This window comes from Patagioenas fasciata, chromosome 15 (genome assembly GCF_037038585.1).
Source record: "Patagioenas fasciata isolate bPatFas1 chromosome 15, bPatFas1.hap1, whole genome shotgun sequence".
Classification (NCBI taxonomy): domain Eukaryota; kingdom Metazoa; phylum Chordata; class Aves; order Columbiformes; family Columbidae; genus Patagioenas; species Patagioenas fasciata.
The window spans coordinates 8,919,108-8,934,140 of record NC_092534.1 but is presented as its reverse complement, the minus strand read 5'-3'; the positions used below and the strand labels follow the sequence as shown (position 1 = coordinate 8,934,140).

At 50.3% G+C, this 15,033-nt stretch overlaps 1 protein-coding gene across 6 annotated transcripts in view; it reads right to left on the bottom strand.

Annotated features, from left to right (window-relative positions):
- The window catches only part of LOC136108889 (ankyrin repeat and fibronectin type-III domain-containing protein 1-like), a 223,922-nt gene that overhangs the window by 190,529 nt on the left and 18,360 nt on the right, over positions 1-15,033 (bottom strand). For 2 of the 6 annotated variants that reach the window (XM_071815076.1, XM_071815075.1), the window contains exon 3: positions 8,584-8,716. The exons of 1 other annotated variant lie outside the window; for it this stretch is intronic. In XM_071815076.1, coding sequence (XP_071671177.1) covers positions 8,584-8,665 — 82 coding nt within the window. In that variant the 5' untranslated portion in view covers positions 8,666-8,716. Of the gene's footprint in view, positions 1-8,583; positions 8,717-13,543; positions 13,847-15,033 lie in introns of those variants that run through there. 3 more of the 6 variants (XM_071815077.1, XM_065851094.2, XM_071815074.1) reach the window with 3 other exon arrangements.

The following is a 15,033-nucleotide window of genomic DNA, read 5'->3' as shown; positions in this document are numbered from 1 at the left end:
CCTTCACCAACACAGAAAGCCAAAACTGAAGCCGGGTAGGCACAGTTTAAGAGCTAAAGTTGATCGGTTTCCTGGCCCAGTGTGGTCTCACGTGGCTCGTCTCCACTGCTGCCATGGCAGCTCTGCCCTCAGCTGGGGTGCAGGCAGCATCTCCACAGCACAGCAGCTTTAGGATCATCAGCAGACCCCTGGGACTTCTTTGCATCAGCTGCTGCAGAGCACAGAGCAGGGCCACACAGTGCAGACAACCAGTACCCACCATAGCCATGGGCCATCCCATGTCACTCTGCAGCATTCAAGCTGCAAGAAATAATCTGGTACTTTTTCACTCCAATATCCTCAGGCTTTGCCCAAGATGGGTGATATTTCCAACTCAGCTGAGCATTTCCAGCCATCCGTTTTCCAAACAAAGCCAAATTTATCCTCCATTGGCAGTGAAACACATGCTCCCCTCTGCTACAGGTACCATGGCAGGACCAGGCGCTGCAGTGGTACCTGACAAGTCATGCCTTAGGCCCCCTGTCTGGCTCCACCAAGTGATTTGGCTACAGATTGAGATGGGGCTGGTGAGGTCAAGGGCTGTTTTTTTGCTTGGTGCTTGCAGCAGAGTGTCCCACCAGCTGCTGCTGTGAACAATCTCCCTGCCAGGCCAGGTAGACTTTGGGAAAGCTGCACACATCCCATGGGGTGACCAGGCAGGAACAACACTGAGCAGGGCGAACCACTCAGTCCCCACACCAGCAAGTAAAAGAAGGAATGATTCACAAAAGCAGGATCCTTTCACCCTGCAGCAGGGACAGTCACCAAGCCAACACAACCCACATCCTCCCCAGTGCAAACAGCTTGAGACCTCTCCTGCCATCCCCCAGGGATGCAGAGCAGGCACTCTACATATGCTTGGGGGGGGGAAGGGGAGTGGGGAAATCAGGTAACATACTTAGACTCATTCAGGAAAATGCATTTTAAAGGGTCACTGCATCTAGTGCATGAGGCAGGAAGAGTTTGAAACAAGAAGTGAAGGTGGGAAGTACCAGAGGACATCAAACAGGCCATGTCTTCATCGCACACATCTGTTGGCAGGCCAATATCAGCCAAGATACATAAATATGTGAGCTGTGATCAGAGCAGCCAGACTTGTGAAAGTCTCATGGACGAATGCACTTGTAACAGCACAAGAAGCCCCACAGGGCTCAGGAATAAGATTAGCCGATAATAGGGCAGCTGTGGCAATTTGAGCAGCTTTCACATTACAGTCACTTCATCAGCCCAGAGCGCTGGAGTAAGGGTGGTTGTACCAAGTATTGCCAATGGGGCTGATGTGCTGCATCAGGGATCACTGCTTGTGAGGTGTGGTCACAGCACAGATCTCTCCGAATCACCCCGAGAAGCAGGCAGTCTGAGTTCAGCCCTGGAGCAGGATAAGTGCCAGGGCTCTTCTGGCCTTGGACTAGGTCCTGACATTCCAAGAGCCCAGCCACGTAGAGATGCTCAGAACTAAGACCTTTTCAAGGCACCAAGATATAAATGAAGGAGAATAACAAGAAAATAAAAAAGTTAAAAATAAAACAAAGATACAAACCATCATCCTTAACAACAAACAGGCTTCAAGCAGAACGACAGCCACAGGAGTTAAACTCTCCAAGTCTATGCTTGATGTATCTTCTTCCAGCCTCCCAAGTCTGAAGATGTCCCAGCTGTCCCTCAACACCCTCTTCTCATGTAAGCTGCATCCCATGGTTGAACTCAGTCCAATTTGCAGATGTGTCTTTTTGTTATCTGCCTACTATTTGCAGAGGAACAGAAAGGGAGATTATACCATATTAAGGTACACCCCAGGCACTAGCTTCAAGCCTTTGATTTACACTTTTACAGGTCGCTCTCTGTAAACGTATATCAAAGGCAATTGCCAGCACAGTCAACAACTGCACTGGCAGTTGAGCATGAAAAATGAATGAGGCTTTCCTCCTAAATTACTCCCACCTTGCAGAGAAGGCTGTGAGGACAGAAAACAAGGGAGAGGAAGGAAGAAAAGGTCAGAGCAAGCACCGGCCCACAGCACAGAACAACATAAAAGTCAATTCAGCAACAGCAGGACGGGGCAGTGTGAGCAGAACCAGCGTAGCCCTCTCCCTCCCCTGCCCCGGCTGGGCCTGCCTGGGGAGCAATGCGGGCAGCATCAGGCTCAGCAACACATCGGATGATTTTTAAAAGGCTTTTTATAAAAAAAAAAGTATCCAAAATGACAGTCAGCAACCCTGAAACTCAAGAAAAAGGAGCAAGCAGGGATTTTTGAGGATGGGAAGAAATCAAAAGCAGAAGTGATCTGCCGGAATAGGGCTGTTTGCAGCAGTCCTGCAACACCACATTTTCATTTCTGTGCAGTTTATTTCACGCTGCACAGACCTCAGCGGATGTGACCTGGGTACACACAGCAAGGAGAGGAACCTGCCATCCCTGGCACACAGTGGATGTGACTTTACAGGAAAGGATGGGGAGAAAGCAGAGGAGGAATACAGCCCCTTGCCACTCCAGCCCCTCTCCAAAGCCTCTGACTGCTCCAGCTACTCCAAAGGGTAAAGCCTCTGGAGTAGTATTAGGGCTGTGTAAGAGATCAACAGCAAATGCACAGGGTCCGAGCGTGCTCTCTTAGCAGCTTGCTGGATTAAAGATTTAATGCAATGCATCCCTCTGGAAGACATTATACAGGCTATTAAGAAAGATGCGCCTCTGATCTGATGAAATCCAGCAATCATTGCAGCAATATGTGCAAACTAAATAGGCTCTGTAGAGCAAAGGGAAAGCTGCAGTTGCTCTCATGAGTCCTTTCTGGATAGAGGAACCAATGGGTAAAGCAGCAGCTCTATTAGCAGTACAGCAAATGTGCAGACACAGCCATACCGTGCCTGTGGAGAGCAAGATAGTCCCTGCTTCCAAGGGAAGAAGTAAAAAAACACTCAGCAGTAATCACTCGCTGTTTCCTGATGGCATCCAGGGGCTCACAAGGCCGCTGGAACACGGCAAACAGCCCTGCGCCAGGATCAGCAGGACACCTTTGACAAGGACTTGCTCCCCAGAAAAGAGTGAGGGACATGTCAGTCCCCCTGAGGTGGCAGCGCCTTGGCACTTTAGAATCCTAAATATTAGCTAGTGCTTCTCCTGATACACAAGCAGGAACTATCCCCAGCTCCCTCACCCATGTGTAACAGGACCAGAGGATCACAGGACATCATGTACTAAAGCACGTATTACTTTATGGAGATAACCACAGGTTAACACAGCATTATTCAGAGTACAGCAAAGTACCTCTTTCTAAGCTGCAGTGTTGTGCTGCAGGCAGCAACACTGGTTACATCAAATTCAGCTCCAGCCTTCCCTTGAACTGTTCAGCAGCTTCACCACGACACAGACCAACCAGTAAAACATCCACCTTGACCAAAGGAAAGAAATGCAGGGAAAGCACTCACATAGCAGAGCTCAGATTAGTATCCACAGAGCCCTTCTGTATAGCAAAACCATCCATGCAGCAAGATACACCTGCAGATAACATTCCCAAGGAACCTGAGTTGAGACCCCTGAATTTGTACAGCGGGGACCCTGGATACACAGGGAGTTCCCAGGTCCCAAGTGCAACCCACAGCACTGGCCTCAGAAGGGCAGCCTGGCGCTGCTGTGCTGCTCTCCCGACTCACAGTTGCCAATTCCGCTTCTTTTGGAGGGAATCCCTTGGCCTGGATGCTGTGCCAGGCTCCACAGAGATCCAGGTGCCTTCACAAGCACGCAAGGCAGGCAACCTGCACACCCCCATGAAGCTCCACCACCCTCCCCCCGGCAAGCACGAACATGCGTGGGAGCACACACCTCAAAGAAAGCTGTTTGAAGTCACTTTCCCCAACATCTTCACTGCCATGGTGCCTTGCTCTCCGGAAAGGTTGTTCAACAGTCTCTGCCTGGCTCTGGGGACATCTCATGCAGCCAAGGGCTGCTCTGCAGTGTCATCCCCTGTCATCTGCTACTGGGCTGGACTCCATTCCATAAAGGGAGCCTAGCAGCCTGGCATGTGCATTGTGACATACACAGAGTTCTGCATTAAATCAGAACTGTTTCCATGACAGTCCTGCCTGCTGACCTAGGACAGAGGCATTGCATCAGCACAGCCCTGCTTCATGGACTGACCTTCACTCATTCTGCCCCCGCTGCCCTCTCCAGACCTTCCCAGCTTCCCATTGCAGGGTGAAGCTGAGCTCCTCACATATTCTCACAATGGTTCCTCACTCCCTTTAAACCTCTCACAGCTCAGAAGCTTGTGTAGAAGCTCCTGCAGGATCCAGCTGAAGATGGATTTACAGAAGGAAATAAAAGCTAAAATTCATAGCTACTCTGATCAAAGCAAGGATGCCCATAGATTTCCAAAATCCAGTGGTGAGAACAGCTGGAAAACAAATGCCTGTGGACCATCTGAGAAGACACCTTGGTTTGAAACACCAACTCTTGGAGCGTGTGCAGGAGACATAGGCAGGCTGCACAGCCTCGCACTTGAGCCAAACCTTTGGGGGACTGGGTTGACAGCAGTTGCTCACCAATATTCCCCTGGTTTTTCCACCTGGCAACTGCCAAGCCCTCAGGGGGCTGCTGCAGGCAGAGCACTCCTCAGCTCCCGTGTTCTGCTGCTGTGAGCACCAGCTGCAGCTCTGGCAGTGAAATAGCCTCTCCAAAGCCACGGTGCCTGTGTTGCCACACACAGCGTTCTGCTTACATGCTCTGTGAAAATGGCCAGTTTTGGGGGTGAACTTCAGCAGCCAGGTCACTGCAGAACAGCAAGTCAGCGCCAGCAGCTGCACACTTCTGCACTGCTCATGGTATTTATTAGCTGAACGCGTCAGCTTGAACACTGGTGCTTTTTTGGCAGCTCCCTTCAGTCTAGGAGTGAGTGTGCAGACAGATCCCATGGCTCAGCTGGTAAGCAGTTATTTACAGGTTATTAATGAAATCATTTACTGTTTATTGCAATGATTCTGCCAAAACATAAGCAAAAAGAAGTATGGTTACTACCAGCAAACCTGCCAGGTCACAACAGGTCAAGCAAACGAAAGTTTCAGGTATTGCCCTCTAAAAAGCTGTTTTACAGGACCCTGTTTGGTGGCTCAGGCTCCTCCTGGCAGAGCTGCACCTGCCATAGGTATGAAGGTATCCAGGACAAATGCTGTCACCTGCCAAAACCTCGTATGCAGAAGAGCAGCAGCAAAATCCCACTGCATGAGCACTCTCCTAAGGAACATGCATTCCTTCCAGGCGCTTTATGGCAGAGCTTCAGCCAGTTCAGCAAGGCTGTGAGTCACAACCCCATCTTCCCAGAACTACAGCAAGGGCCCAGGCATCCAAGTAAACTCACAGCGATCCAGTCTGGCTTCAAAAGCACCAACTGCACCACTTCACATATGCATGCTGCTATGGCTGACAGCCTCTCAACCACGTTTCTGCCCAAAGCACCATAGTGAAAGCAGAGGAGTACACAAAGGAAAAGAAACTGCCAACCTGCCCTTACTTAGTTGTTAAATAGGGAATCTGCTTTCACCAGTGCATCAATAGCCTATGAAGATCAAAGAAATATATTCCTTTATATTCTCCTCAGGGCACATAGCCATTTGCGAACTGAAAAATAGTTGCTGTCACTGCACATCTGAGGAATTATTCTGAGCACATCAGCGTGGCTTTAAAGGAACAAGGACTCCCCAAACTGTATGTTGTCACACGCTCCCTCCAAAGCAGCCCTGGGACAGGCTAGTGAGCGGGATGCAGGTACAGATGCAGGGAGGGCCAGCAGCATCCCACCCACAGGGACAGCAGCCGAGGACCCCCCAAGCCCCTGCACTGTCACCAGGTCTCTGCAGATCTACTACTGACAGTCCTTCCCTGGCAGACACCAGAGACCCGGGGCCTCTGCGCAAGCCCTGGCCAAGGCAGAGACGCTCACCTCGAGGAGGAAGGCTGAGCAACGGCGTGGCCAACATGGGATATCAGTCACAGGGACTTCTAGGGAGGAAGAACAGCAGCCTATGTTAGAAAAATGTCATTGAAGACCATGAGGCCAGAATTTGGTTTCCTGCTTAATCAAAGTGAAAGCAAGCAAAGAACCGGAGAGCATTACATAGAAATGCATCATAATGTGCATCCTGACAGTGACCTGTGCAGATGCGAGCAGCACTGCAGCAGGGGGGGACCCTGGGGATGGGTCCCTTGGGCACCTGCCTTGCCTGCAGAGTTGGGAGCAGACATTACCCTCCCCATCCCCACTGAATAATTAATCCTCCAGAAATTAGTCAAGTCTTTAACTAAGCCAACTCAGCAAACAGAGAGAGGAATTTCTAGGTCAGAATTATGAGATGGGTTGTGGTGGGGGGAGGAAAGAAAAAAAAAATAAACCTTAGGGCTCTGTCTCCTGTTCAGTTCCAAGAGATTAGCACCTGGCTTTGCCTCACTCAGCCAGGGCCAGCACCTCCGAAACAAGAGCTTGGATGAGAATCACACCTCATCATCCTGACAAGGGCTGACACCTCAGCTGCCTTCTGACATCGCCAAAGAGCAAATTTCTGCGCAAAGCATCTCCCTCCATCTCCCACAGCTGATTTTCCAAAGCAGAGAAGAAAGCACCTTATGACAATTATATTTGTTATGTCCCTCTCACTTCAATGCCTTTGATGTCTTAACTGCCATGTTCTGCAGAGGGTTTTTTTTCCCCTTCCCAAAGCTGTAACCCAGGGATGAAGCATACAGAAAAAACCCTGAGAGCATCACGTTTCACTGCACCAGCTAGCAGGAGCAACCCTCCATGAAGCCCCTCTCTTGTGGTACCATCTACTGCAGTGCCTGACAGCCAAGAGACAGCAGAATCCTCCCCCGGCTCTAAGAAGTCAGACACCAGGAGGCAGCTCCTGCAGGAGCAAGGGGACCATTGGGGACAGAGAAGCAGCAAGACAGGACTCAGCACAACAGCTCTGTGCCACAGCGGCACTGCCCAGCTCCTGGGGGTGCTGGGGACCCGGAGCAGCTCCAGGCAGCAGCGAGGCAGTGGGGGGACACAGCATGAACACTCTGCCTGCCCTCCCGAGCGTGGTGGGGGCAGCCACAAACAATCCCAGCATTGAGAAGCCGCTCACCCCAGCCCATCTGCAGCTCCATGAGCCTGTGGCAGACAAAGCCAACGTTAGCCGATGGCAAGCCCTGCCAAGGCAGGGGAAACAAACCAGCCTTTGTATCTGCAAAGGCAAAGTTAGCTTTGGGGAAAAGACTAGATAGCTCAACAACTGGAGTCTGTGCTTTGGCTGCTTTTCACATGGAGGTTTCTAATCCACGTGCAGATGACAGCAGAAGCCTCCAACGCTCGCTTTATCTCGCCTGCCCTGCTCATGAGAAGAGCTGGGGGTCCCACCGCAGGTCCTGCCTCATGTAAGGACCTTCAGCACACAGCACCAATCCATGAACACATACCCATAGCAATAGAAAGACTGAGCCAAGGGGGGTTTGACCCATCCCAGTTTTAATCCATTTATCATGTTTTTCTTTTGCCCACCAGAGAGCTGGGGGCTCAAAACCATTCCTTCCCAGGGGTAAGCCAAGCAAAGTCTGCACTTCTGCCCTTGGACCTGGCCCATCCTGTCCCTTCCCACTGCTTGAACTTCACGTCTGTGCCAGCAATTATTTCCACATGCAGAAAAAACCCCAAGGACAAGATGTTTGCTCCTATTTCCTCCTTTCCCCAGTTCAGGGATGAGAGCAGCCCTTCTGCCTGCGGTGAGCCAGTGGCTGCCTGTCCTCATGCCAGCGGCACAGACCAGTACACACACTGCGTTTACCTCCACATCCATGCCACTGCTCTCAAGTTCTCAGCACATATCTTAAAGGTGGGAGGCATTCAGCAGTGGCTGCTAATGGCTTCTGCACAGCCAGGACAGCTCAGCCCAGGACACTTCCCAGGGGAACCTCCCCAAAAAGGCAAATCCTCCCTGCAACTTAATGGGAAAAACAAGACCAGATATAAATGGAATCAGAAAGAGTATTTTCCTTTACACAGCATTTACTCTGGAAAGCTGATATAATGGACTAAGATTAAATATATGTATTTAACCAACACTGCAGTGCAATCATCAGGTTTGACTGTACGTACCACGTTTTTACTACCCATACAAATCCTGTCATTCCTTAAGTCACAGCTAGTTCATGTCACATCATTTCAATTAAAAAAATAACACGCTTGCCCAGCACTCCCCACAGCTCTCACCACTACACGTAAGTGCTGCATTTGGCTGTGGTATTTGTCAGGCTGTATGAAAACCGTGGCACACAAGAAAACGCTACAACCCCTCGGTTGTGGCATTTACTGCTCATCCGCGCAGTGAGGCACAGCCTCTCCCTGTGCGCAGAGGTTTGCTCTGCAATAAAAAAAAATGGAACAAAAGTATTCTGCACACCAAATGCTTATGTTGAAGGATCAGACACCAGCTTGGCTTTCCCAGACACCAGCAGGCCGTTTACCCTACCAACCATTAGTGAGTGAAAGACAGGGAGCGTGGCAGAGCCCCGACTCACCCTTTGACGAGGTCCATCTCGCCCCTCGCCTCAGGGTCCACAGCAGCAGCTCCTCCAGGGCTCCCGGCAGCCAAGAGATCATGTGCCAAGATGCAGACCTCCTCGTTCCACCATCACTAGCCACCCTGTGCCACTGGAAGGGAGAGAGAGATGGAGACTCTGCCCATTAGTGAGATGGACGGAGCCCAGCACATCGTCAGCATGTAACCAAGATGTAAGCGAGGCCCTGAGTCCCGCAGAGGACAACCATGTGCCCAGAGGAGACGCACTTCCCACCCAGACTGGGCTGAGAACCAGAGAGACATCTGGTCCAGCACAGTCCCACCCAGGGGCTTTGGTTCATCCCACCCCTCACACCCAAGCAAGTTCAGTTCAGTTTAAGCTGCAGCCATGAGCCTGGGCACACTGGTGTAAGAAGATGCTCATGGTGGGAATGCAAACCTTCCTTCATTTGCTTGGTACCTCTGACACCAAACCGGGACGTGCTGTCCTCTTTCTAGATGATTATCAGTCACTAGATTGATAATGAATTACATTAGTTCTATATTTGGCAGTAAAAAGTAGTAAATGTGTGAGCAAGAGCTATGGGGCTTTTATTTTCATATATCTTTCCTCCCCTTTATTTGGCACTAGCAGCCAAAATATACTAGTGCTTCCTACTGACCTCAGTAAATATGCATAGCTTGGCAAGAATGCCCAATTCATTTACTTGCTGCCATGCTAACATTCATTCATTAATACACGGACATAGTCTCATTAGCCTGAAACTGGGTATGGTGAGAGAGATGAGATTCAGAAGCCAAAGCAGAAGTATCAACCAGTGGGGAAAAATAAACTCTCTTTTTCTGCCATATCACAACATTGCTCCATTTTCATCTGTTTCAGCTCAGAGCACTTTTGCTTTTAGCCTCCAAACCCTAATGTGCATATCACTAAGCTGCCTGTTGCAGATTTACCTCATGATAGACAGAAAAAGGTGGCTGCCAGCTTTCAGCATCACTGAAATTCAGACAAATATCTGCCTGGATTCAGTCTCCACTGTGTAACTGCTGTCTGCTTCAGCATTGATATTCAAGGCAAATTCATTGGGGAAGAAAAACACATACACAACATTATTTGCACATCATTATTTTGCTTCACTAGAGCTGGACACTGCATCCGCAGTTACACCTGCTAATCAGGAACCTGCTCTCACCACACCAGGACTGCGCCTCTGAATTTGTATTAATGCACACAACAAGAGAACTGCTTTTCCTTGCTCCTGTTCCAGCTGCGGCTGCTAAAGCAGCAGAAAGCATCTGGCCAAAATTATCTACCCTCAGCAAATCTTGCAAAATCCAGGACAATTGTCAGGTGGAAGCTCGAAATATTCTTCTACTTGTGAATTAGAGACTGCAACCTCAGCCAAGTAGTTAAGGCTCTAATCACTGTGTCTGACATGGAAAAAGATGCCAGGGAAATTTTATTTATGACACAGCTATTGGGGTTTGCCCTTAAGCAATGGATAAATCTTCCAGCTCACTACCCAACGTTAAGAATCATTTGAACAAATTAGGTATTGGAAAGTCAAGCCCAAAGAGCAGCTCTTCAATTTACATTAAACTGACCTATAAAAGGAAGAAAATATTACACATGCCCCTTCTGGTCATCCTCACAACACAGCAGCATTATTATCATCCAGAACACAGGACAGCGTTAGTCATTTAATTACAAAACTGTTTTCCACCTTCACTTTCCAAACTAACACGTATCAGCCTTCTGTGGGTGTTGAATGCTTCAAAAAAATGTGTGACTATGGATAGGGAACAGCAGCACCCATCGCCCAAGGGCTGGAGAGGTTCCCGGCTCTCCTTCCCAGTCCATGCAAAGACACGTTTTACCACAGCAATGCATCTCCTCCACCGGCAGGACACGGCAATTGAAAAATTCTCACTGTACAGAAGGAAAATATTCTTTAGACCTTTACAGCCGGACCCAGAAGGAGCTTGTGGTGGGATGCTGCTTCTCATTTTGCCAAGAGCATGTTTCAGCACCTCTGGCCATGGGTTTGCTCTCAGGAACTCATCCAGGCACATCCCAGTGAGCAGTCACAGTCTCCAGGGCCAAGAGTTAACCCTCCTCTTCCTCCATGAGTTCAGGAAGGGTGCATCCAAGGAGCTGTGAGCGCTCACACTTCTGACTCCCAAGGGTCAACTGGCTTTTCCTCTCTGCAGCGAGGGTGCTGGAGCACAAACAGACCTTGGAAAAGGCTCTATTACTGCCAGTGTGCTGCCACTGCAGGAAGGAACCAAACAACAGCGAAGCTCCAGCATGACAACACCTCGGTTACTCTTTCCCACTTCCCAAGGCTGCCATAGACAAGGTAAAACACTCCAGAAATACAGGACCAAAAGGATACTCATTGCAAGCTTGGTCCTGTGGTCTTGCAGCAGCTACTTCCCAGAATGGGATTTATTTCATACACCAGGACATAAGCACTGGTGGCCAGAGACACAAATCCACAGCCCACACAGAACCCCTTACAGAAACATTCAAACTTGTCTCCTTTCAAAAGAGAGTTTAGCTCACACAGTTTCAAGTCGGTACATTTTTTGCCAAATTTTGTGCAGTATTTATAGAGTGAGGATCATTGGCCTGGCAACCACTGATTTTTACATTAACGATTCTGACTTCCTTGCACAAAATGGTTGCAGCCAGGAAGACTGCAGAAATAAACAGCTTCAGGAGGTTCCTACAAATAAAAGGAAAGAAAATCTTTTTTTTGCCAAGAACAAATACAGCCCATTCAAGAACTCCTGGGAGCTTGGGCTGGTTTTGTTTGTCTGCTCTTGCTTTTAATTCATAGCCACTGAAAGACTTTTGTGCCCTTAACTATTACATGTGCCACCAAATTAGCACCTTAATGAGAAGGAAGGGAGAGTTAGGCATTTGCACATTCACAAATGGGAGGAGGAAGAAACAGCCATGCCAACATCTACAGCCAGCCCGCCCCAGACCAGCTGGCAGGAGCTGGCACCAGGCAGGACCTCCCAACTCCAGCAGAACGCTGGCCCAGCTCTGCCCCCAGACACCCCTTCGCTGGTGCAAGCACACGGATGCCGTGTAAGATGGGAAAGCTTCACAACACATCAGGCACAAGGGGAAGCCCCATCCCCGATGTGACAGAGCGAGGGGAGCAGCCCCATGTCCCTGGGCAGGGACAGCACTGATGTCCCATGCACCGCACAGCCCTGCAGCCCATGAAGAAGCTGCCCAATTTGCCACAACCCCTCGCCCTTTCCAACAGCAGGCAGCTGGGAAAGACAAGGACGGAAAATAAGCAGAAACTTTCAGGTGAATACCTCACATGGATTAAGAGCTGTGCCATAAACACTTGCCATAGCCACAGGCCAGCTTGAGGTGGGGATCTGGCACATGAGGACTGCTGCTAACTCTAAAGTCTCCCTGGCTCGGAGATGGAGCAGAGATGCACTTGCTCATAGGCAAGGACACAGATGTGCTATTCATGGGAATGTACAACATGACATCCCCCTTAATACCCACAGCAGAAAGGCAAGACATCAGCCAGACAACAATGTACATGCACACTTTAAATCACTTTTTCTCCTTAGACTGGGCTTTGCTCCCCAGGGTATTTTGCTTTGAGAAAGCTGCTGGTCCACTATGGGTTACACTCCCGTACATCAGGATCTGCTGTGCCAGTACAGGGAATCCGGAGCAGGAGTCCAAGAAGAGGATTTAACCCCACATCCCTCAGAAGCAAAGGCATTTGGAGGAGCTCAGAGCCAGGAGCTGATTGCCAGAGTCTGCAGCAGGCAAAGGCTGCGGCCACCTTCCAGCCCTGCTCTGCTCCAGTCTCCCCTCCACGCTGCTGCCCATCAGGAACTGAGGTTGCCACAAAGTCCATGCAAAACACTCTATTAGGATTGGCAAGAGCTCAGGAACAAGCTACTCCCTTCCCTGCCAGCTCAATGGAACATAAGGAAACTCATTAACAGCAAGATGCAGTCTCTCCCCATGCAGGGCAGGTACAGACCACCCCAGGCACCCAGCCACCTGTTCAGATGTGGAGCTGTGCTGTCAGTCACACCCTGGGCAGATGCAGCCAGGTTGGGCTGCATCACCACCTCCCCAAAACAGCAGCAGCTCCTCCATGTCATTCCCAGCTGGAATCCATGCCCACCTCCCCCTCACAAAGGCAGACAGCACTTTGCCTTTTGACTGCTGGCTCCAGAGGCTGAGACCTCAGCTGGAGATCTGCAAGGGGACCGGATCACAGAAGAACAGGGACGGTGCAACACTACAACAGTCACAGACTGCATGAAAGAGCATTTGCATGCTGTTTTGTGCACAAACATGAATTCTCTCAGTTCACGTCCTAGCCATGGCCCTGGCAACAGCCCTGTCCCCAGCACCGTGGCAGGCCATGGCCCCTGCACTCTGGCACGGCTGCTGCAAGGGGCACCTACCCACCTGGCACCACATACCTGCCCACACAGCCTGGGGTTTACTTCAAATTGGGTTCCTTTGCCACAGAAAGGGAAGAGACACCACAGATATGGAGAAAACTACAAGCCCCAAGGAACACAAACACTATAACTCACACAGCCCCAAACAACACACCCAGGAAGCTGCACATCCCACGGTAGAGCAAGGCTCGCCAACAGAGCACGCGGTCCTGGCAGAGCCAGCTGGGCTCTGCCTGACAGCACAAACACAGGTCCAGCAACATCCCCATTCACCAGCACGACCAGGAGAAGAACACACCTTGGTTTTCAGCTTGGTCTCTTATAGCATTCTCAGTGGCAGGCAGTGAATTCTGGCTAGAGCAGGCACAAACGAGCCACACACAAATGTCCATTGTCACAACACGCTGCAGCAGAGCCCTGCAGCTCACCAGGGACACTCCAGCACCCCACAGGGCACACAGCAAAAAAGCTAAAGAAACAGGGCTACGTACTCATTCTGCACCAGGCAACCCGCAGGCCACTGAGCCAGGCTGTGGAAGACCCGGGAAGCGCAAGCTCCGTCCAAGTTGGTCACACAGAGGGAGGATGGCCTGATGGAGGGACCCGTAAGCCACGTCACCCTCCAGTTCTCAGCACCACCAGCACCACGTCAGCAACGATTTAATCCCCGATGCAAGAGAAAGAAAATTGGGAAGCTCTCCCCACACCCAAGGCAAATGGCTGCTAACAGAAGCAGCCTGGCGCAGCTGCGTTCCCCCAGCACTGAGCCCGGCTCTGCACAGGACTCCAGCATGTCAGCAAGCAAATCCTCTTTGCCTATGGGCAAGGGAACTGTAGGGGGGAGGGAAAAAAAAAGCCATCAAGAAAGTCTTTGTCTATGAACATCCCAGCCAGGCACACGTGCAGCATGCGCTTCCTGACGAGGGCGGAGGGGGAGCCTGAACTTCAGAGACACCATTTCCGCCTGCAGCTCGATCTGCTCGCTTATTGTCTTCTAAAAATAAAAGTAAACACTGAAGAAGAGCTCTTTGTTTTTATTTCTGCTGTGTCAGAGAGATTTCTCTAGTAGGAACAAGCTGTGGGATGTTTCCCCAAACCTCTGGGAGCTTCCCCTGAGCAGTCCCAAAGAAGTGGCTGGTGTCCCAGGGACCAGCAGGCACAAGGGGCTGTGCTCTTCCCTCCACACTGCAGCTGCCAGTGGTGCCAGTGATGAGAAGTGTCTGCTCCATGCTCCCACCTGTGCCAGCCTAATGGCCTTTCCCCTCTGCAGCAGGTCAGAGAAGAGGGCCATAGCCCAAAGTGCAGGAAACCCTGGTTTGAGTCACATCGCTCCCCTTAACAAAGCACAAGGAAAGCCAGGGTAGAGGCCTTTTTAAACACATAAAATACATATTTGAAATGCAAGACTGAGATACACATCTCTCTCACCTTTTTGCTGCTAAATCTTGCTTCCTGACAAGCCCAGCAGCAGGCAGCATTAGCTGACTGATGAGGCCAAGCTTGAGCCCCATATGGCCCCACACAGCCAACAGCACTGATTAAAAGCAAGCACTAACTTCCTCACCAGGCAGCTGCCATAATCTAAGCATCTTACTGCTTCGCCAGTTGTTTGTTCAGGCTCTTCCTCTACCATGGAGTTGCTGTACAAAACTGCAGGGTAACAAGACACAAACACAATTATCTATCTTTTTTTTTTGACCTGCACTAGGAGTAAATCCAGCATTAACAGCCCAAAGCTTCAAGTGTCCTCCCTGACTGTATAAAGTTGCTTAGCTAAGCAAAGTCCTGCAGGAACCAGCCTCACTAGCCAGAGCAAAGCTCTTCCCCTACACCCTCATCCACACTGTTTCTTTAATCTGCCAGCTCCAAAAAACAGACTGTGGGGGGAAAAAAAGACATTTTTTCCTCCCATCTGAGTGCTGTAGCCCGCCTCCTAATGAAAGCACCATGGGACATTTCATCAGGCTGCTAAGCACACCTC